General features: G+C 34.9%; 2 protein-coding genes across 3 annotated transcripts; both read right to left on the bottom strand.

The window, feature by feature from the left end:
- Positions 1 to 55: 55 nt before the first annotated feature.
- LOC123307755 lies at positions 56 to 12,960 on the bottom strand. Of its 2 annotated transcripts, XM_044890182.1 has the most exons (6): positions 12,747 to 12,960; positions 10,902 to 11,171; positions 9,698 to 9,964; positions 4,918 to 5,121; positions 3,354 to 3,538; positions 56 to 317 (listed from the first exon to the last, which is right to left on the bottom strand). In XM_044890182.1, exons 1-6 carry the CDS (start codon positions 12,808 to 12,810, stop codon positions 267 to 269), a joined length of 1,041 nt encoding a protein of 346 aa, XP_044746117.1. In that variant the 5' UTR covers positions 12,811 to 12,960; the 3' UTR covers positions 56 to 266. The 2 variants fall into 2 exon arrangements, with proteins under 2 accessions (XP_044746117.1, XP_044746118.1); XM_044890183.1 differs by lacking the exon at positions 9,698 to 9,964.
- Positions 12,961 to 13,351: 391 nt separating this feature from the next.
- LOC123307124 lies at positions 13,352 to 24,103 on the bottom strand. Its single transcript, XM_044889342.1, has 3 exons — positions 23,596 to 24,103; positions 13,588 to 13,854; positions 13,352 to 13,359 (listed from the first exon to the last, which is right to left on the bottom strand). The coding sequence occupies exons 1-3, from the start codon at positions 23,672 to 23,674 to the stop codon at positions 13,352 to 13,354; spliced, it is 354 nt and encodes a 117-aa protein (XP_044745277.1). The 5' UTR covers positions 23,675 to 24,103.

The following is a 24,103-nucleotide window of genomic DNA, read 5'->3' as shown; positions in this document are numbered from 1 at the left end:
TGTGGCACGTTTGCGCGCGGAAAAGTACTACTTTACGCACACTCGTCGAAAAATAATATATGATTTATTTCACGTTGATTAGTTATAAAGAAACCTTTATTTACATAATTTTTAAAATCTCTGAACATTTCTTATTATGTTTCATTTAAATTATCACATATATCACTTATGATGCACAAATGTGCACCATCTCAGAACCTGCCAATACTATTATTCCTGTAAATTTTGGGAAACTCCCAAAATTAAACAGCCTCTTATGTACTGTTTCAGTTCAATCGTTCAATGAGTTTCTTTGCTGCATCTGGAGGCACGAATCTCTGAAAAAAATTTTTTTTTAAGGAAGAATGTACCTTTGTACTGGGAATATAAAAAACATTGGTACATATACAGGCATCAGTAACACAATGGCTTGTCAACTACTTGCATGTGTAGGTAATGATTAACGCGTCATCAAAATGTGACACTTACTGTTTTCATGCAAGTAAATCTTACGCTTCAGTAGTTGCCTTACCCAAAATAGGCTGGCTGGTAAAAAAGCATTTAGTTTGCTTCATGGCGATCATGCATAATTTGCAAGAGAAAATTCGTTCGGCCGAACGAAACCGGAAAAACTGATGGAGCGTATTCCTCACAGATCCAACATTTACAGCCACATACGCGTTTATAATTAGTAGGAATAAAACAGGGTAGGTATTTTTAAAGGTGAGGCTTTTTTTGACAGCATGTAGAAGTTGTCTGGGACATTTTCTATCGGGTTGTGTTGTTCTAACGCTTACGCAATGATGCTTTTGTTGACTTCTCCGATAATGACGCTGCCATTATTTGGATATTTCCCTAGGATATTAGAATGACTCTGACGAGGTCAATAATAAGGCCGAAACCATCGTCAGCAAGTACTCTTTCTCGAGGAAAAAGTATACTTCCGTTGGCACACTGCAATGCTAGTGTTGTTGATTTATATCGTAAAACTTGTTAATATTTACACACATCGTCAAAAGTCTTGGCCCCCCCTATCAACTCTCAACTTGTTGAATGTAACATGACAATTTTGTGTGTGTCGAATCTTCACTATCTTATCACTTAAATGAAAACAATAAACCAGCAAAAAATGTTTCTTGTTCGGGAGAATACAGGTGTATTCGAAGTTAATCAGTTTTCAGCGAATAACGCGAGTTGTAATATTGAGAATATTCTGTGGAAAATGCCGGGACATCCAATTTCTCAGTTTGCCCGGGCAAGAATAGTAGCCCTACATCAAGAAAATTTGTCAAACCACCAGATGGCGCAACGTTTGAATATTCCACAGACTTCAGGTAGGAGCATAGTGGCTCTTTTCCTGGAAATCGACAGTGTTGCCCGGAGACCAGTGCCTGGTCGATCCAGAGTAACATCTGCAAGGGAAGACCATTATATCGCAAATTTTACTCGAAGGAATCGAACGGTACCTGTTACAGCCCTTCGAAGTAATTTTTTGAGGACCTATGGACGGGTAGTCTCATCCAGTACCATAAGGAGACGGTTGCATTCCTCAAATTTAAGAGCAAGAAGACCTTTAAGAGTACCTCGGCTATCACCTGGACATAGAGCTACCCGTCGACAATGAACAGAACACCACCAGGACTGCCTTTTACCACAATGGCGCAACGTACTTTTTTCGGACGAGTCACGATTCGGTCTACAAAGTGATAGTCGGCGAGAAAGGATTTGGAGAGGTCCAGGCAGACAAGAGCGACTCAATTTCGCCCGGGAAGTTGTGCCCTTTCAAGGCGGATCGTTAATCTGCTGGGGAGGTATAATGTTCGGTCGCCGTACTCCTCTTATTTTCGTTGAACGAACGAACAATGACTGGTGACATCTATGCAAAAAACATCATCGAAACAATCATTGTTCCTCTGCGTAACGAATTTGGGGATAATTTCATTTTTCAAGATGATAACGCCCCACCACACCGCACACGAAGGGTTCAAAACATTCTTCAAGAGAACAATATCCAGAGAATGAACTGGCCAGCAAACTCACCGGACATGAATCCAATTGAGCACGTATGGGATTACTTAGGGAGAGCAATATCCAATCGCCAAAACCCACCCAACTTTTCAGGAATTGTGTTTAGCCCTTCAGGGAGAATGGAACGATATATGCCTGAAAATTTCATTTATGACTTGATTCGTGGGATGCCTAGACGTATTGGGCACATGATTGAAAGAAGAGGTGGCACGGACTATTCAATTGAAATTCAACATGTGCATCTCATTTCTAAAACTATGTGCAGTTTTAAGATTTGGTTCGAATTGATCCAACAGTTTTCGAGGAATCGATATCACACTTTGCCGAATTGACCACTGAAATCTCAATTCCTATCTGAACTATCGAACTGAAATTCAACATGTGCATCTCAATTCGAAAACTGTGTACAGTTTCGAGATTTGGGTCGAATTGATCCAATAGTTCCTTAGGAATTGACATCATACTTTATCGTATCGACCACTGAAATCTCATTTCCTATCTGAACTATCGAACTTAAATTCAACATGTGCATCTCAATTTGAAAACTATGTGCAGTTTCAAGGTTTGGTTCGAATTGATCCAACAGTTTTTGAGGAATTGATATCACACTTTGCCGAATTGACCACTGAAATCTCAATTCCTATCTGAACTATCGAACTGAAATTCAACATGTGCATCTCAATTCGAAAACTGTGTACAGTTTCGGGATTTGGGTCGAATTGATTCAATAGTTCCTTAGGAATTGAAATGATATTTTGACGAAACGACTACTGGAATCTCCATTATTCCTATATCAGTAGTGGAATAACTATAATTAATCAAAAATAAATAATCGATCAGTTTAAATTTTTTCTCATTTTTCCTATTTTGTCTCATCCTGCATAAAGCAAAGAGTAACAAACGAAGATATTCTATCAAATATAGAGCAGTTGAAATAGAGGAAAATATTCATCTCATTTCCAGAACATATTTTGTTTATTTCTCGAGAAACCAAGGGGGGCCAAGACTTTTGACGATGTGTGTATATCAACCTGAACTAATTTTCAATTCGAAATAATTTTGGTTGTGAATGGAATCAGATCTAGAGAAACTATGGACTAATAAGCTGCGGGTTTATCTCATTAGAATATCGCCCGTCTCACGATGAGTGACCATCATCAATTGCTTCCTTTCTGTAGTAAATGTTGAAGCAGCACTTGGATGACCCACCCTAACAAAATTCACTGGTTTTATCTCTAGCCAGATAAATTGTGTGAGACGTCAACTTATACCATTCAATTGTAACTGCCTGTATCAATTTTAAAAATTCTTGAATGTAAACAATTATGAAAAATTTATAGACATACCTGACCCACGCCAGCAATCAATTGTAATACTGATCTTTTAGGGGGCCTGCAATATTTTTTATCACCTTCTTGACAACATAGGTTCGGGAAACAATCCAAAGCATTATTACAAGATTTCGGAAACAAATCAAAAATAGGTGGTGGTGGAGGAGTGCATTGGATATAACTTGCAAAAACTCGGAATGCTGAAAAAAATTTTAGATTGTTAGCTTTTGCTGTCTGCTTTACTCAATGAAAAATTCATATTCTGAAAATTCACATATTGACACACTGTAGGGTAATTTACATATGTATAATAACCCAACGATATTGATAATCGCAATAATTTTAAAATAATGTCTTAAAGCTTATTGCTTCGAGCCAACAGACCACTTTCGATCTTCAGCGTAAAAATTCTTCACTTTTTTTACTATTCCAACTTAATTTTTATTCCTCGTTTTACTTCCAATCACCAGTTATTCCCTCACTGGCAGGACAACGTCTGCATGCTGAGTCAGCCAGTTACTAATGAAAATCACCCTACAGTATCATTAGTTATATCATATAGTTATGACGGTGATTGGATAGCAACGTTAGAAGTGAAGATACCCCTTATTGACTATCCCAAAGATTATACAGGTAGGGTATATATAATTTTTGTCCTATCCCATGCACGCAGCCTACCAAACTCACGACTCACGCACGCCTACCCCACTCACGATTCACGCACAATGACGTGAGCTGTAGACAGTTGTCTCTGGTTGTAGATGAGATGGCCCGGCTCTAGTGTAGGTATTTATCAAGGAGATATAGCACTCGGGTCACTTCTGTATCGCCACACCACGTCTCAGTACCGTCGTATAAAATTGTAGGCGGTACCGTGCAATGAATTTAAATCTTTTCATTCGAATTCACTAATTCCTTTAGCTTGTGAAAGAATCTGCAGAACTTTATGTTATATTAGCTAAACAACGTTCATTTCGCATAAAAGTTGGAGATTATTTTTAAATTATGTACTTTATTATGTTCCCGTTGCCTTTGCTACATCCCTGCTAATGAACTGAGTTCTGTCAGTGAGCTTGACATTGCCATCTTCTACGTCGTCACCCTTTTATTCCAATCGGTTTTGAACCGAATTGTACCTACTTTAATATATCTCCTTGTATATTATGTATTTTGAGTTTTCGTGAAATGTAGTAGTGGTGCGTACCAAGCTCCACGCTTAGGCACAGAATAACCTCAAAAATTCTCACTGTTTATCATTGAACTCCCATAGAGTTCAATGCTGTTTATGTATGATTTTTTGCAAAATTTTTGAACATTTTTCGAAATATCAGTGTTTGTCCTCGTTCGGATGTCACAATTTTGCAAAGTTATCCCTCTTTTATTGGGAAAGATATATAAACGGTTTAAAGCCGAATAAAGAAATTGTGATTCTATGAAAAAAATATATATTTTTTTTTCATCAGTTCCTATAGGAACTGATTTTCCGTAGTACAAGTTATTTAATCCCCCTACGTGTTTGGATATCACTAGACAAAATCTCGATTCGACCAATTTTCAAACCCACAATCATCATACTTACGCTCGGTTGCTCTTTCGGCGAGGGGAAATCTGTGCAGAGATGGTTGTGGTGTTCTACAGTAGCTCTTATTTCCTTGGCTACGATATTGATCGGGACAGCAAATCCTTGGTCTACAGTCTGAATCGGTTTCGCATTCCTTTATTTCCAAAATTTCTGCAATAGCATCGACAGGACAATTCCTCTCAACTAGTCCAAACCAAGAAGCTGAAATTTGTTGTCATAAATTTTGAATATATAGGATTCTACCAATATGAATATTAGTTGTAGTTGAGTTTTAGCTTTCCAACCCTAAAAGAACGAAAAAATATCTTTGCATATAAGATATTTTGCTACGAGTGACCTTTAGTGAAACATAACATAGCCATATTATAATATAGGCATTTGGGGTAATAAGTCTATGGAAGCCATAGGTTCTGGATGAGTGATAAATGAAATACCGCAAGCCCGTGGTCATTTGGAAACAGTTGACGAAAGTTCTCCTTAAATTAACACTTCTGTATTGACAAACTACTATTTGAATCATACAGTAGGACAAATACACTTTTCAAAATCAATGGAAAATAGATACCTAACATAGCGCTGATTTAAAACCCATGTTTTGGCAAGCGTCATAACTTCACATTTTGGTATTATACAGTGTGGAATAATATGTGAAGTTCACATAGCTTCATTTTCGAATTAGTTGATGTTTGTTCAATATATTTTTAACTACAAACGACAAATAATAAGAATTTGATATTTGGTAAGCTTGTAACTTATTAATATACCCTTCCAGAGTAGTCATAACTGAAAAAATTGTAGGTACCTATAGGATTGCAATTTAAAAAAATAATCGATGATGTCATATCTCGACAAGGTGTTTAACATCATCTTATATGAAAAAGAGTACAATATGGAATACTAATCGATCTTTTCCAAGCATTTTCACAAAAAAACACTGAATTTATTCCAAGTTATAGAAACTCGCACTTCTACGAATACACCGAATACAAACACAAACAGACTACTGGTACCAGCTGAAGAAACAATGAATTTGAATTTCATTGTTGATCATTTCTATTGTGTAATTTTTGTCAGGGGTTCATAGTGAAGTGAAATATAAAAAATATTGAGAGAAATCATTATTTATTAGCGTTGATCGAAATATCTGTACAATCAATGGTATGAGAGCTAGGTTATATTAGGTATACTAAACTAAATACTGGAAAATGTTCATTCACTTCTCGATTTAGGTAAATCTCTCAAAAAATATCGATGAACAGAATCAAAATTATTCTTGACAGTAATGATAATATTGATGCTAAATTGTTAGATGAGATCAGTGAATTCAAACTGTAACGATACTTGATTGTTTTATATAAAACTTCTAGCCTCGTTTAAAATGTCCGTTTCCCTGAATTTTCCAGTTGAAGCAATGCAACACCGTCTGATGGAGATTTCAGTTTTAATATAGATATTCCGTTTCATTTTAGAAATAATTTTCAGATCCTGAAAAATTAAATTCAAATCCCGTAAGATTGAAATATCCATCAGTAATCCGCCGTAATAATCCAAAGCAAAGAAAAAGTGTCTTTCTGCATTCGGCGTTGTTTTTCCGTCCACAAAAACACACCGAATTCAGCATAAAATAACGTGGATTGCAGATAACGATAAAGAGTTAACCGCCACCGAGAATATTTCTTCTGGGGCGAATATTCGAGAATACCGAATTTTTGGATGCAATTTTGGTCACATGACCGTCCACATGTTGGAAAGTTGATAAATAGGGCCGCATCACCAGACTGACGTCACCATTATTCGGCAGTCATTCATTATTCGGCAATTATTGATGATTCGGCGATTGTCTTAATCTGTGTGCGACATTCACTTAACATTTTCTTGTTGCTCTCGATTTGGTGGTGTGACCGTACCGGAACAAACCGTCTTTTTTTGATACCGCATACTTCGTGATTCAAAGTTGCATTCTTTTATTTGTTTAATTGTGTTAATCTTTATTGTTAATCCCCCTGTTTTACACAGACTTCTGTCATCTGGCTCTCTGGGGAAACCAAGACCAACCGACGGAAGTCTCGAAGTCGTTCCGCTGGTAATGCTTGGCGAGTACACCCAAGGTTGCCACGGAGAGACCACGATAAACTACCCCGTTATCCTGTAAATTGTTGTATTGTGTTTCACCTGAATCAACCCCATCCCGTTTATTGAATAGTTTCAATTCTGATGGGCCTGTACACTGAAAAACACTGAAAGTGCTCGGGATCGAACCGATCGCTAAATTAACCGATTACAGGGACTTAGATTTTTCTGACACAACCGGTTACTGTCAATTTTGTGTAAACCCTTCATATCCCTCATTGTCTCAGAAGGAATCAATGTGACCGCTATTGACTTCTTTCTTTCTTTAATACCTACTTTTTTGACTGAATATATAATTAATTTGAATATTGTTTAATTCATTAATTTCACTTTGTTGATTTTGAATTACTGACCACCGAGTTAGTTATTAAGTGTTTCATTTCTGTTTTCCTCATTTTGAACTTGGTCATCAGCTGCATGTATTTCTTGCCTTGGAGATCATTGTATGGTTCACTATAATTTAGATTATTGTAATAAATTCGGTTTTACAGTACCTACTTGTTATCGCTACCACCTTAGATAAACCCCCAACTCTGTCTCCGATTAGAAGATACCTGGATGGGTTATTGAAAGCAAAGATTATAGAGAACTCTATAACCTTTGATTGAAAGAGTAGCTGGCGCTCGAGATTAAACCCCTTGAAAACTAAACCAGTTACACAATATCTAAAAATGTCTTTTAAATTTTACCATATTGTCAACTGTTCAGTTGTTCAAAATTTTTATATTTCATTTGTATCATATATCTGTGTTGTGATAATCTTTTTATGTATTTTTTATGCTGAAGAAAACTGGCAATTTGAGGCTGCGAATTTATATGTTTATTATTTTGATATTTTTGTAGTGTAGTGATCTTATTTACAGTAGATATTCGCATTATTGCACATGTTGATTTCATCATATTTGTTTTGTACGTTTCTCTTGAACACTCTCACAAATATCACCGAAAAGAAAAACATATCCGTTAAAGATCCCTGAGAAGAGTTTTGGTCGAGCCCCCAAAGGCTTTCAATTTTGAAACGCTTTTTTCCTCGGGGTACTCGAGCGCCAGCTATTCTTTAGAGGGAAAATGGCAAACCTACCCTGGTAGCTTCGAGTCAAAGACAACCAGTGAAAGTCAAAATCAAGGTACACAAATTTTATTTGTCGACTCGTAAAAGGAAACCCAAAAGGGACATTTCAAAATCCGTACAGTGGAAAGCTCGATATAAAAGATTGAACAGAAACAGTCTACTTCACACACTTGAACAGGTTTTTCTCGGAATCGGATACAAGTAACAATTAAGTGGTGAATTTACGGCGTGAAACGTGTCGAAACTCAGCAAGGTTAGGGGTTGGAATAAGACGGCACAGACCTACGATGGCTCACCCCTAACTGCGTTCTGCACTCCCCGGGTATCCACACCATCAGAGTATCGTACTAACAGTAGGAGTGAACACTGGAAAGTAAAGGAAAATTAACGAAGGGTAGCCACCCCAAAGTGCGTTCTCTACGCCCGGGTATCCACACTAGCAGAGTATCGTACTAATAGTAGGGGTGGAACTCAAACTGTGGCTTAGGACGGGTGAAATTGGATGCTCTGAGATAATAAATGCAGGGTGCTGTCTTATCTATGGTTTCTGGACGGTTTGATGGAAACTCACGTTGTGAACTTGCACACAAAAGGAAAAAAATAAAAGAAAACTCTATCCTGAAGTAGCGTGAAAATAAAATCAAAGTAAATCATTCTCTATAAAATGAAGGTTTAACGGCACTGGCGAGAAAAATATCAACGTCGTACGAGACGTTATAATCAAGTACCGAAGTAAATTGATCTCCCTACGTAGGAACATCAGCTTTTATACCCACAGGGGGGGGGGGGTCGTTTGCGGAAACTGGATGTGCCCCAGCTGTCGAAAATCGGTCAAATTTGCGTCGATTAAGACATCTTAATTTCGGCTGTATTCGGGTTCGGCTTTTGGACGGTCCGAGAATTGTTCTAATACTGCGCAAAACTTTTGCGCCCTAGTATAAAATCCTCTGCGCAGTTCTAGAACCATTCTCGGACTGTCCGAAAGCCGAACCCGAATACAGCTATCGACTTATCTGTACTGGCGACCAAAAACTCGGTTATCTTCCAATTGAGGATGTTTTATACGGTGCGACATCGAGTTTCAGAACTGAAAACGGAATAAAAACGGTGCGGAATGTTTACAGTTCCGAACGATATCGGAATCCTGAATTGGAAACTGAAAATATTACTTTCAAAAATCAAGCGAAATGAAATTATTCAAAAATGAAACAAAAAAATGATTATTCTTAAATGGGGATGCATTTTTGCCAAAAAAAAAATAAATCCTCATTACAAGTTGAAAAAATTTATCTATAATTAATTTATTACCTAATTACCTAATTAATTACTTAATTCTGAAGCCTATCAGATAAATACTCGAAATACGAAGTATATGAATTCATCCATATAACGCCACTGTCTTAGTGTAGCGCTAGACAAAGAAAAAAAATAGAAAGAGGACGAATAGAAGTATATCGAATTTGTGTACTACAAAAAATGCATTCGTATCAATGCAATACGGCCTTCCCATGTATATGTTACGGAAAAGAAATATTTCGATTTCGATTTATCCTGTTTTCTTTAGATTCTACTTACGTGAATGGATAATTTCAGGCTTTTTTGGAAGTACACCTTTAATACATCTATTCGAGCAACAAACCATTTCCTTTCCCGTACAATCGTTGTTGGTCACACATGGCAGAGAGAAGAATGGAATGCGTACCCCTTTATCAGGACACACAAGATTATCAACCTTACTAATATTACTCTGGATTTTTTCGCCCGTCATATATTCTTTCGCTCCTATACTATTAGGTATTTCATTTGTGATTTCCTGATCTGCTATTCGTTTATTTTTTGGAGCTGCAAAATGAATAAATATACAAAAAATTAAAACAAATCTATAAAGGGTGACAATAAAAACGTCGGACAAACTTTACTGTGTTCTGGAACAAAAGTATTCTAGTGCATCGCGAGTATCTCGACCATCTTGGATCATGATTCTACTTATTACTTGTTCTTGAGCCAATTACAAATGCAAAGAGTCCGTTAACAAGAACTTCGATAAAGAGCAAAAAAGAAAATAGACCATTGCTTCCAAGATGACTTGCCAGTGATTACACAAGAAGGAATTATCGGACCCATCACAAGAGACGAATATTACGGGGCAGTACAGCATAGGTAGTAAAAATATATCAACTGGCCATGATATTATCCCCCAGCAGATCAATATTAAGAAAATTAAATCCAGAAGTTCACAATCACATAAGGAACATCTATAACTAATGTTTGAAAAACTCCCAAATTTCCCAAAGATTGTAAAACCGGAATACTTATCACCATCCCAAAAGGTAAAACAGATCTCAGTAATATAGAAATCTATAGTACTATTACATTACTACCAGTAATAAACAAAAACAAATGAAAGGATATATATATTCTAGAAAGATCTGTTAGTGCATACCAGTTCGGATTCAGATGTAGAACGTAAACAATTCACCCTTTATCCATTCTGACTTCAAACATACAAAGCAACAAAAAAAGAGGTAAAAATCGGCAGCAGTATTCTTAGATCTCCAGAAGGCTTTCGGTAGTGTCTGACATGCATGCATTGTAATATGATGGAAAAACGAAGACGAAGAATAAAGAGCTTTATACTGATGATGCGATAATTTTAATTTAATAACTTTTATTTTACATAATGTCTTGAAGCCATATTACCGAGAACTGTTGATTTTTATTGGACAAAATACTTATAATTGAATACAAACATAAAAATAGGAGTATTTCGAATACTTACCAATTTGATTGATTTCATTCCTGTCCGGAGAAACTCCTGTTATACATCTATTTTTGCAGCAAACCATTTTATCTCCCAATGATGTGCAATCATTATTATTTGTACAGAGTAACGAGAAGAACGGAATACGGGGACCTTCTAGACATATTAAAGTAGCACTTTTAGTTTTTGTTGTTGGTATTTCTATCTTTTGAATATCCACTTTTATTGGTTGGTCACTAGTTCTGTCTATAGAAATATTTTTTTCTGTCACTAGTTCTTCCTTTATAACTGTAAAATAAATATATTCAGGATAGTTGAGAAATCATTATCGAATGTAACCCTACAAAAAACAGCTATGAATGGAACAAGATCCAGATTTCATGGAGGCCTATTTAACCTGAAGCGACTCAGAGTAAAAACCCGTACAAAGTTTGTTACGGAACTTCAGTATGCGGACGACTGCGCACTTATCGCTGGGAGCTCAGAGGGTCTACAGATGATGTTGGACACTTATAAACGTATATAAGAAGCTTTAGGGCTTAGACTCAATATCGACAAAACCAAAATCCTGGTAAGTCCGCCAGAAAGCCTTCAAACAGATATCAGCCTGGATAATGAAACTCTAGAACAGGTTGAGCAGTTCAAATACTTGGGAAGCTTCATAAATACTAGGGCTAACCTAGACACGGAAATACACAACCGTATCAATTCGGCATCACGGGCATTCTGGAAGCTAAAGGACAAAGTGTTTCAAAATCACGACCTCAATCTGAAAACCAAAACAGCTGTTTACAAAGCAGTGGTCCTCCCAACGCTTCTTTACGGAAGCGAAAGCTGGACTCCCTACAGACACATTAAACAGCTTGAACAAACGCAACAACAAGAAGGATAAATTCAGATGCATACCACCCGACGATATGAATATCAACAAGCGTTACGATCTGAATTGAAGTAGCCAATTTGCCATCGTCAAGGCCCCAAATGGAGTACGCTGCACCGAAGAAAAGCAGATGCTGCATGACCATGGTTTCGGCCTCATTTGGCCTCATCAGAGCAACATAGCAATTTTCCACGGTGGAGAACGTTTGGAATTGATGGAACTCTATTCAATATTTGCATGTTCTACTGGGTGTTATTTACCCAGAGCGCCACCCAATATGAAACGGTGTCCGATTCAATCCCCTCCAGATAGAAACCAAGACGAAGACAATAGCATATGTCCCATATTTTCCCTAATTCAGTACGCCGATTCGCTTTGCGAAAAACAGACGTATGACGAATCGAGAAGTCTGGGACGCATTCAGATCACGGCAGAAATGATGCCAGCGGTATAATAATAAAGAATTATCACGCCTATTAATAGGGAGGCAATGAATACAATAAGAAGGATAAATTCAGATGCATACCACCTGACGATATGAATTTCAACAAGTGTTACGATCTGAATTGAACTAGCCAATTTGCCATAGTCAAGGCCCCAAATGGAGTACGCTCCAACGAAGAAAAGCAGATGCTGACCATGGTTTCGGCCTCATTTGGCCTCATCAGAGTAACATAGCATTTTTCCACGGTGGAGAACGTTTGGAATTGATGGAACTCTATTCAATATTGGCATGTTCTACTGTGTATTATTTACCCAGAGCGCCACCCAATATGAAACGGTGTCCGATTCAAAATGCTATGTTGCTCTGATGAGGCCAAATGAGGCCGAAACCATGGTCAGCATCTGCTTTTCTTCGGTGGAGCGTACTCCACAATGAAAAAATAAAAATATAATATAATAATAATAATAATATAATATTTATAAATAAAAATATTAACGTGATATCTCACTTCTTGTTCAATCTTGAAATGGATACTTACTTGAAACTTTTTCTATTTCCCTTTTTCTAACACCTTCAATGCATCTTCTCGAACAACAAACCATTTTGCTGCCGAATATCGAGCAATCACTTTTTGTTTCACATGGTAATGCAAAAAAAGGAATCCGGAAATTCTTATCAGGGCAAACTAAATCATTGCTTTTCGATGACTTTGCTTCTGTTGTGGTTGGTATGGTTGTTACATCACTAGATATCACCACTAAAAAAATTCACACATGTGCATTTGTTCATGTAAAAAAAAAATCGAGTGCTAAAAATCGTTTCAGGGAGTTTTCAATTTGAGCATCAACGTGCAATATACACACATCGGAATATACTAGGAAAATTCTTTAAGAGGGAAGGTTTTAGTTCGAAAAGTTTTGTGTTTCGAAACTCATTCAACATATTATTATATTATTGTAGGACTCAACGAACGAGTGTTAAACTCATTATAACCCTTAGAGAACTATTGCTGCCTATGTAGGCATTTCGTATGTACGAAATGTTCGTTTTTGGAATTTGTTACCTTATTAAAACTGATTAATTGAAAAGTTGGTTTCCTTCGAATGAACTTTTTCAAAAAATTTTTTAGCCCTACCTAGCGCTTCAGAACTCTGAATGGAACGGAAGTATAACATTATATCTTTCAAAATGATTGATTTTATAAAAATTTCTTATTTATGCACCACTTTCTCAACTTCACATGAGTAGAAATTTCTAATCAACTCATATGGAAATCTATAACTAACCAAAAATTGTGACAATAATAATAATAATAAAGTAATAATATAAGTATAAATCCCTTGATCGAAAACAATGCATGAAATGATTGAAAAACTTACCCTTGGGTACCTTAGGGTTGTCCTCTTTCTTCAATGGAACTACCCCTTGAATACACCTGTTGAAGCAACACACCATCTTGCTTCCAAATATGGAACATTCACTATCAAAATCGCATGGTAACGATAAGAAAGGAATCCGTTCTATTTTATTCGGGCAAATTACTTTCTTGATATTCGCAGGAGTTGTTTTTTGATTTGAGGCTTCACCGATTGATATACTAGAGTTGTTCCTTTTAGCTCGACTGCTTGAATTGGAAGTTTCCACAGCTACAGAAAAAAAGAAAAAAAATTGAGTCCTCTGCTGACTACATGATATCCTTTCACGGACGTACAATTAACGTTATAAAAGTAGAGGGCAACAAAATGTTTCTATTATATGCACAGGGTGCTCTATAAACAAGGATCGAGTATTCACCACTCCTTTTCTACGATCAAAAATGTTAAGGGAAGTTAAAATAATTTTCTTTTCGACAAATGTTTCTTGAAGGAGCCTTGAAGGAGGTCATGTAAAGAAACCAGCGGTGGCTGTTAGGTTAAGGTCAAAATTTTGACGGAAAAATACAATAGAATTTCTGAGAATCACGACGTGAAAAGAAGTCGATGTGGGAATTTGTAGACGAAGATAGAAATACAAAGAATTGAGCTTTCGATCAGTAGCGGATTGATATTATTTTCTAGCGTCACTCTTCGATCTGCAGGAAATACTTGAAAAAGTGTGTATATTTTTATTGTAATAAAGCATCATTGTGAATCTTAATATGTCCCCTTCAAGAAAGTATTCAAATGACTTATCCGAGGAGCCCCATTTGAAGATATTGAAAACCTGGACTACCACATATGTCCTCACATATGACGTTGCACAAAACAATATACCAATGATGTGGTTCTTTTATATAAATATTTCTTACGAGCAGCCTTTGTCTAGGTACAGCTCAGTGAAGATAGAACTTAAAAAGCAATTTTCAATTTTTTCTTACAAACCAGAAAACTGACAGAAGTGTTATTAAGCAGGCATTATAGGGGAGCGAGAATGCAAGAATCAAATTGTTGGTGGTGTTTTCCAATGCAAATGGTAGAAAAAGCCACCACTGAAATCTGTTTCGCAAGAATTTTTTTGTTTATTCTTGTTATACCACTAAAAAATTTATTTTTGATAGGTTGATTTATCTTGAACGAGAAAAAAAATATCAAAGATAAGTAGCGTATAGGTATACAAGTCGTATAGGCTGGAACTTAAATTCACCTACTAGGCGGCTGGCGGATATCATGCTGATATAATTAAATTCAAAAAACCTCTGATAAATTGGTGTCATCGCAAAAGTTCATTTAGCTATAAACACCCTGGATCAAGTCATTTTCGGAAATAAAAACTTAATCCGAATTTTTTCTTCCGCGCGGTTGAGAGCTACAATGCACAGATACAAGCGTCAAACACATAAAAATATGAAATTTCAAAGGATTCATAATTTCATATTTCTATTTATTCCATTTATACTCAAGTTTTTGAACTGAAATTATAAATACCTATAGACGTGATGAAATAGACCTAATTATTTTGTTAATTACAGAAAATGAAGTCAAACTATTTATCTATGACCTGAAAACATTATTCTTATTCAGCAAGCGTATTTTTTTTGTATTTAATTCATTGAATAATGCAATAACACTGTATGTGCTGTGGTACTTTCAATGTACGAAGGTCATACGAAGTCGTGTTTAAAGAGAAATGGGTTTTTTGTCTGAATAAAGTAGACCTTTGCAGAAATTCCATTTCATTGTTGAATATATTCATGAGTAAACGGTTATTCCGAACTTCACTTTAGCAAAAGAATTTGTTAGAATTGGAGGATTGATTAAAATTTGTTTTCGGTAATTTAATTATATTGCTCTATTCACCATTTCCTATGAATTTTTTTTCATATTATTCTTTCTTATTCCTACCAAAATGTAATTTTTAATTTTTTCTGTTGTTTGCCTGGGGCCTCTGTGTCGGGACTTTGAAATGGATTTTTCTTCTTTGTTCCGTACCTGCCAGTTGACATTGAGTCAAAGATTATAGAGTAAGTATTACTTTTTAATATTTGCATTTGCAACTTACGGAATGTCATAACTCTAAATTCAATCACCCGTTTTCTACATCTGGATCAGGTGGATTGTGGATTCCGACAGAGATCCCGATAATATCCCGGAAATTTGGTTCTAATAGAGACTTTTATTTCTACTAATTTTTGTTTCTTTTTCAATACTGCAATATTGGGGTATGTGGTTGGCGTTGAAAAGAATTACGATGTCGTCACATTTCCTTATAAATATGTATCATATTTCACCCTCACCATCTCAAGTTTATAATTATATAAAATAAATAAGAAATTTCGGTCTGCGAGATTTCAAAGTACTTTTCTGATCTGGACTGAATTTTTCCACTACTTTGAGAATCATATTTGTTACGTAGGATACTAGTATACATATTCTCGATTGATGAAATCGCATAATATAACATTAGTGGTCATGGCAGTGGCCTCAAGTTATTATCCCAACCTTCACCGAATCGGAAGAAAGTGAAACACATATAGATGAACCTCCTTTTCGTTCTGATGAAGCACTCAAAAAGATAATTGTAATTTTTATTAACTCCTGTACATTATAACCTGTTCCCCCTGTAGGTACTTTCATTTTCATCGCCTCGGGTATATTTATTGCGGTTTTTCTACGAAAAGGAAAGTGGTACTTGGAGACATGGGTGCTTATGTCATAACAAAGGTCATTCATTGACATTCATTATTATAATACCTCCCGAACTTGTAATTCATTTATCCAAGTGATGAATTTCTTGAGACACCTGCCCTAATCAGTGAAAATTATTCAAAGTTTTATTAGTATCGTGATTAAACTTCTAATTCTCATCTAAACCTATTTGCAATATAAATCCAGAAGAAAGAGTAAGACAGTAGTTTATAATGACATATAAAGACCGAGGGCGATGTATGATATATTTCTGAAACTGAAAAAAAATGGCGATTCTTTCTGAGTCATTCAAACTCTTTTTCATAAGAAAAAACCCATCTTTATGTTATAGCTCAGCAAATTGTTGGAAAAAATCATAATACGCCACTGGGTTGCTGTCAAAAAAGTGTCTCAATAATGTTCTAATTTCAACATCTTAGCATACACAGAAACGGAGATTATGACCAAAGTTGAAATCGCCCAAATTTAAATTTTGGCCTCTAACTCAAAAACAAAAGAAGATAAAGGAATGCAGTTGATGAAGTTATAAGTTTCTCGAAAAAAGACGACCGTAATGTGCCATTCATTTAACTCTATCTCGTTGGGTTAAAAAGTAGTAGTTCATGTATCACCACCCTATACAAATGTGTTCACAGCACATTATCTATACTATCTGTCTTTAGTAATGAAAAAATCAAATGAGATTCAGTTCTCCTCCGAGCTAAATTTTCACATCTCATTGAATTCAATTAAATAAAAAATGAACGATTTGGCGATAAGAGATTCATGCTTTACATAAGTCAATAATTGACACACGGTCATACGGTAATAGTTATTTTCATAACAAGTGTGTAAGTTGACCGAGTGCGGAAAAGACACTTTCCATATGAGTTGGGAACAATATTTTTCGTACTAGCGTAAATGATACTCTTTTACGCGGTAGCCTTATCGTCTTGAAACTGACGTTATAACAAATTAGATTTTTGTGCTCTCAGTCGTATACAGAAACGTATGAATTTATGATTGGTGCATAGAGACATACCAACATTTTATGATTGATGCGACTCTTCCATATTTGCGTGCGGAAAAAACCTCTCCATATGCATATGCGCGCGGAAAGTGAATAGCAGGGCTTTTTTCCGCGCGATTTTGGAAAAGTACAATTTTCCAAACGTCAATACGTGTGGAAAGTAATACTTACTGAACTATACTTATACAGGCTGTCCCCCCTGGAAGTGTCTATTGGATGTTTTCGAAGAAATATATGAGATGTCTCACCGGTAGTGCCCACATTAATAGGAGTTAATGGAGAAATATATACCTACATTGAATCTGTTTGAAATTTCTTTCAAAAACATAAGGCCAACAAACCTTCTTTCCTGAAATTTTTGCAACGATTTATGACTTCCGGTTATACCTGAAATGGATATCAATTCGCCTATTTCAAATGTAACACACTCTATATTATTACATTCTCTAATGTATTTTCAACTATTTCACGTTTATTTTATGTATCATTCACTTTTTAGTGGAGACTTCAGTTTAGTTTTTTTATTATTCCCTTTGGCTGAATTTACCATTCTTGAGATTCTCTGAAATAAGTTCGAGTAAAATCATAGGGAAAAACACGGGACATCAGAACCTCATGTTAACTAAAAATAAAATAAAATATCTTTTCGGCAACCAATTCTGAACTTAACACAGTAGAGCATAGCACAGTAAATAGTACATAGAATAAAATAGAATAGAAAATAGAGATCAACATTTAATGTTACAAGAATTAATTCATATGCATACCACCCGCCGATACGAATATCGACAGAAGTTACGATCTGCCAAATAGAGTACGCTCCATCGAAGAAAAGCAGATGCTGACCATGGTTTCGGTCTCGTTTGACTTCGTCAGAGCAACATAGCTTCTTCTCCGATGGAGTAACGTTTGGAATTGACGTATTGGCTAGCTCATTCACATCGTAACTTCTGTCGATATTCGTATCGGCGAGTGGTTTGCATCTGAATTAATTCTTATCATTATTCATTGCCTTCCTCTTAAGGCGTTATCACTTTCATTATTCAATTTTACCCTTCAGGAATTCACTAACAGTGCATGGTTCTAGTCGTATCAGTATAGGCTGAACCCTTTTCGAAAACATTTGCAGTTTCCATTTTGACGTATTTTGGATGGTAGTTTGTTAAAGTGATTCAGGTTACACAAAAAATTGTTGTTGAGTAATCACTTTTCCTAAATTTGTCGAAAAGGTTTTTATCTTGGAACAGGATCTATAAACGCAGATGCCAGAAAGTGTGAGGATATTATTCTTCCTGAATATTACACGGAACTCACGGCAGGATTCTCGGTACCTCAGGCCAAATGAAAACCCTAACTACCATCTTCTGGATGTAAAAAACCATGTCGACTATTCCCCCAGAAAATGACACCATAGCTCATCACCGACTGAAAGTTGGAAAAATAAATTGATTTAAAAAATTCCAAGCTGAACTCCGATCTCAATACTCGCGAAACAAACACTTCAGTATTCATCATTTTCTTCACAAAAAATGGTTAATACTTCGAAAAGTACCTACTTTAGAAAGCTATAAGTGATGCTGGACAAAATGACGGTAGATTTTGAAAATACATTGAAAAATGTACTATAATACAGGGTAGGTATTCATCTCATTTGAAGTGAGCGAGTTGATATCCACTTTCGGTGTAAGAGGAATCATAAATCATCGCAAATATTTGAAAAGAGAGAAATTTGGTTTGCCTTATATATTTCATTTAATTATATATTTTCATTATATATATTTCATTAGTTTCAAACATCAGATCCAATGTATATTTTACTTTATATTTTTGTAAAAAATGTCAAACAAATCCAGTATATGTTTCTGAGTAAAATTTTAATGGACACTTCTAGTGGGACACCCTGTATAGAGTTTTCTATTGAAGGGAAATAAGAAAATTGAGATATTTCCATAGCTTAGGTACTCAGAACACAGTATATGAAATTGAAGAATTTCAATCGAAACGTCTTGAGTTCTTTCACGCGAGTTATATAAAAGTGTTTAAAAGTGTGGAAAAAAACAGGACAAAGAAAATTGAAAACAGGTATACCTGTTCCAAACTCGATCGAGTCAGAACACTTTTTGTAAAATATGATGTCTTTTAAAAAATAATAGGAAATTAGTTTTGAAGTTCCGGGAATAAATCAATGCATTTTTTGCGAAAGTTTTCACTATGTAAACTGTGATAGTAGAATCACGTGTATCTTTCCCCAGAGAATATCAATAAAACTGAAACTGATGAATTTCAGAACAGGATACAAATTTCAGTTAATTCAAATGAAGAACACGATGAGGTGAATATAATAGATAAAAAAAAGGTGATGTTTTAAATTTGCCAAGGATTCAATGGTTCATCTGCAAATCATCAATCACATTAGGTTTCCCCTAATAACCTCGAACCTATTCAAAATACGTGTTTCATTAATAGTATCGATCGATACTATGCATAGGAATGATACAAATCCTATTAATTTTCAAACAGTAAACAGAACCATATTCTGAATCAAAAAAACGATTGAATTGGAGTAAAATTATAATGTAGGATAGTGGTTATTCTGTATGCTATGTATTAAAAACTAGAAATTAGATGTCCAATACACAAAGGCGCGTTGTTATTCTGCCTTATCTCAGAACCATCCATTTAATTTCAAAGAAATAACCATATTATACTATAATATGTACGAAAATTAACATCCATATTGAACTTCAAAATACTTGCAGCTTATACAGAAGAAACTCTATCAAAAATAATCATAATTCGATGATGGCAAATAGCTTATTATAAACTAAAAATAAATTATTCTCATCCCTTCGAAGAGAATCTTATCAAAATGACTTTTTTCTACCGGAGTTTGAGAAAGGAATTGATTTTTTCTATATAAGCTTTTGACTCTATTTTTGAACTGATTTTTCCATCGGAATACTATTATTTATATTGTATAATTTGAGGAATCCTTCAATAAAATGTTCAATAATAAGCTTTTGCACATTTCACTCTCAACGTTAGGCTTAAAATATATTTTTTATATATTCTTCACACAATTTGGATATAGGGCGATTCGGTATATTGTGATATTTCAACTGCGAGAGTAGAGACCAGAGCCACTTAAACTGAATTGATGGTGTAAAAGCTGTAATTCCCCAACGTCTAATATATCTTCATTATATTATGGACGTTGAAATCTTCTTATACTCAACAAAAGAATGTAATATTTCCTAATTCACATAGGATAGTGAAAGGATATAACTTTGTATGAATAAGATTTATTTCGAAAGATTAAGGGCAGAACAGGTATGGGAAATAACGAAATATTTTACGACTTATCATTAAGAATTCTAGAAAATTCTATTAATAAAATCCACTGATGAGGACATTGTTCTATTGCCAAAAACTAGCCACCATCAGAGTTATTTCTTAGTTACGTTACGTTTAGAGAAATAGGTATACTGGCTTATAATCTCATGACTATATTTGAACACAATATCAAAAAACTGCGACAAGTTATTGTGTAGGTTACTTCGACAAAAAAAATCCACAATTCATTGAATGATTAATTTTACGAACATAGATGATAGAACTATATTCACGTATTTGTTTTTAGGATAATAATTGATTTTCATGTAGAAGTTTTCGATGAACACTCGTATCATACGACACATCTTTGGGAATATTCTGTAGCATTTTTTCGTGAATATTTTACTGAAAAACGTACAAAATCGATTCAATAACATTCCTGAAAATTTCCTAAATAGTAAGTATAGCTATAACCATCTTTCTTATCATCCCGAATAGAGATTGGCTCAAATACCAACGAAAATATAATATTTCAGTGAACATTTCATTAAAAGACAAAGTTAATAGCTTCTTCCGATATAACAAGAAATGATAAGAAAATGAAAACACTCTAGATTTTCATTGCATCCCGTATAACACAATGAATCATGAAAATATCTTAGTAGTTCTCTATATAACTATACGTTTAACTTAACCTTAACCTCATCAAACCTTTTACACTATCCTCATAATAACTTCTAACCGATTGTGGAATTACCTACAGGATGTTCCATATGAACAAACCACATTCTACTCTATAAGTAGTTTATTCCCGACACCCTGCATTTTTTGGTCAGATGTATGGAATTCCATTGGAAAATAATCTCAAATCGAAATCGATTGAACAATAATCAAGTTGTGAGGTGGTTTCACTTTTGGTAAATTACCCTGTACAGGGTGGGCAAATTTCGATGTTTTAGCACTACAGCTTTCAAACCAGTGGAGATAGACAAAATCTGATACCACATTCCCGTTCTCTTTTTCTGAGAAACTAACAAGAGTAGTAGTCATTTTTGGCCACCTACTATTGTTTTCGAGTTATAAGCGAAAATTGGAAAAATGGCGATTTATCTCCGCTAATACTGATGATAGAGCTCTGAAATTGAAACATTATACAGGCACTTTTTTAAGTAGAATCAAATGGCGTGCGACTTTTTAGCAGGATTTTTAATTACGAAGCTAGGACCCAAAGTTATGTTTTTTTAAATGGGAACACTCGATTTCTATGCATTTTTTTTAAAGCGAGAAAGCAATCAAATAAAATTTTGGTAGTATTTCCCCATAATTGGCAAGTTTCCCAAATCTTCAAAATCGAATTGAGCATGGAATGGCAACTATTTTCCATTACTTAATACATAGACAAGGATTTCAGTGATATTTAATATGAAATTTGGGAAAACAAGGAAAACACCAAATTGCAAGGGGTAGAAAAGGCAACCCTTAAAATTTATTATTTTTATTCATAAATAATATACCATTGAAAAATTCATTTTTGATAGCTTGGTTCATTTCGAATAAATAAGGTTAAAAAAACAAAAGACTGGTAACGTAGAGTTGTAATAGGCTAGTAATCATCTTCGAACATAAATTTACCTACTAGGCGGATATCATACTGACATTAAAGGGAACACCACCAATTTCTTTTATTGTTTTCTCCTGTAAAATGTCTACTAGATTTAATTTCTGTCGGTTTTCTGGTTTTTGAGAACAAAATTTGCCTTTCACGTACCCTTTAGGGGGCTATATATAATCAGGGGATGTTTTATATGCTTCCCACACTATTTTTCATCAATGAATCTTATCTTAAATTTCGTCGAAACTATTCAATTTCTTTCAAATTACTGTATCTAACACTGCGTGAACTAAATCTCGCCCTCAGATTTGTCATTTCGTTCGTTAGTTTTTTGATTGAATAAAGATCTTCATTATTGTTATAATCCATAAAATATTGATACTGAAAACTTATTTAAAGTCAGGAGGAGAGTTTTAACCTGTGTGAATAATCCATACCAACAAGGAAGATGACCGGTCAAGTGCACTGAGCCACCAGAGGACACGTACGAATTCCATCTGCCTACTTTTTCGGAATTCGATAATTTGTCTACATGCAGTTAATTGTCCTTCTACTTACTAAAACTATATTCCACTTTCAAAAATCCTTCAGTTTTTGTTTGGAGTTAGATGTGTTTGTAAGGGAACTGAAGATTGTTGAGAGAATAATACGAACTTATGAAAAGAAAATTGATTTCAATTCGATTCATACCAAAACCTTTGTTTTCAATAATCAAAATAGTTTTCCAAATGAAACCCCTTAATCATTACCTATTTTATGTGAGATGAATTTAAACTAATCCTAAATCATTATTAAACGTAATTTTCAACACCTACTATAATATTTTGTGGCTATCTTTTACATACGGTGAAATATCCATCCAGTTAGGATTTCGGATTTTGCTAGAATGTATAGGTAGGTACTAGGAATACTTGTTGAAATGTTCTCATATTTTCACTTTTCGAATAATGTGACGGTGTAAGCTAAGTGCTAAGTTGAGATAGGTACATAGAACATTGATCTTCAAAATTGCACAGCCTACTTGACGACGAATTCACTTGAACGCACGTTATTTGAAGGAACGCACTTATGACATAAATACTAATATTCCATTGAAAATCTTCATATTTCGAACGTAGAAATATCCCACGAAATATAGTTTCAAGCAATATTTTTCAATTCAAAAGCAAGTAATTTGGAGATGTATTTCAGGATCATGTATGTGATTTCAATCTCAATTTATAACATTAATAATCAGCTTAAAATAGCAAAAAAACACAATAGATTTTCAACGAATTACTCTACAACAAAAACGAAAGAGCAGACTTACCCACTGGTTGAATTGAATTGTCACCCAAAACTCCAACAGAACACAATATCAAAACGGCAGAAAAAACAAGAAATTTCATAATTCCGAACTGTCCAAAAATTATCGCCTATTCGGCTAACATAGGTGTTCATACAAGTTTACAATCACAGTACATCTAGATACCAAATGAATTCAAAGAATGAATCGCTTTTACTTTCCTCTGAAATTGAACATAACTTTACAACTGTGGGTTACTTGATCTCCGTTATGGCAGTTGAACAAGAGTTGTTGCAACATCAGCCGGATTAAAATTGAAAGTAAAGAAACCTCAAGTTCGATAGATGCAAATAATTTTGTTATATAAAGTGTGCAGATTATAATTTTTTTCTCATTTAACTTTTATTAATTTATGGACTCTAGTTTTTGACATATGAGTTTTTGTGAAAAGGAATAGAATGACTTCCGTCTTCATGGTTGCTTACATGTAAACAATGAAAATTTCGATAGAATTTCGCGGAAATATTATATA

Source organism: Coccinella septempunctata, chromosome 2 (assembly GCF_907165205.1).
Source record: "Coccinella septempunctata chromosome 2, icCocSept1.1, whole genome shotgun sequence".
In the NCBI taxonomy this organism is placed as follows: Eukaryota; Metazoa; Arthropoda; class Insecta; order Coleoptera; family Coccinellidae; genus Coccinella; species Coccinella septempunctata.
Note: the sequence above shows the minus strand (reverse complement) of the source record. Positions and strands in the feature narration are given on the sequence as shown.

What these genes read in the sequence shown, in the direction of transcription:
- LOC123307755 (XM_044890182.1), bottom strand. Translation starts at nt 12,810, where the DNA reads ATGGTTTGTTGTTCGAGAAGATGCATTGAAGGTGTTAGAAAAAGGGAA. An exon ending in CGCCGAAAGAGCAACCGAGC is followed by an intron (nt 3,539 to 4,917) that starts GTAAGTATGATG and finishes AATTTTTTTCAG; the next exon opens with CATTCCGAGTTTTTGCAAGT. An exon ending in TGATTGCTGGCGTGGGTCAG is followed by an intron (nt 318 to 3,353) that starts GTATGTCTATAA and finishes AATTTTTTTCAG; the next exon opens with AGATTCGTGCCTCCAGATGC.
- LOC123307124 (XM_044889342.1), bottom strand. Translation starts at nt 23,674, where the DNA reads ATGAAATTTCTTGTTTTTTCTGCCGTTTTGATATTGTGTTCTGTTGGA. An exon ending in CAATTCAATTCAACCAGTGG is followed by an intron (nt 13,855 to 23,595) that starts GTAAGTCTGCTC and finishes TTTTTTCTGTAG; the next exon opens with CTGTGGAAACTTCCAATTCA.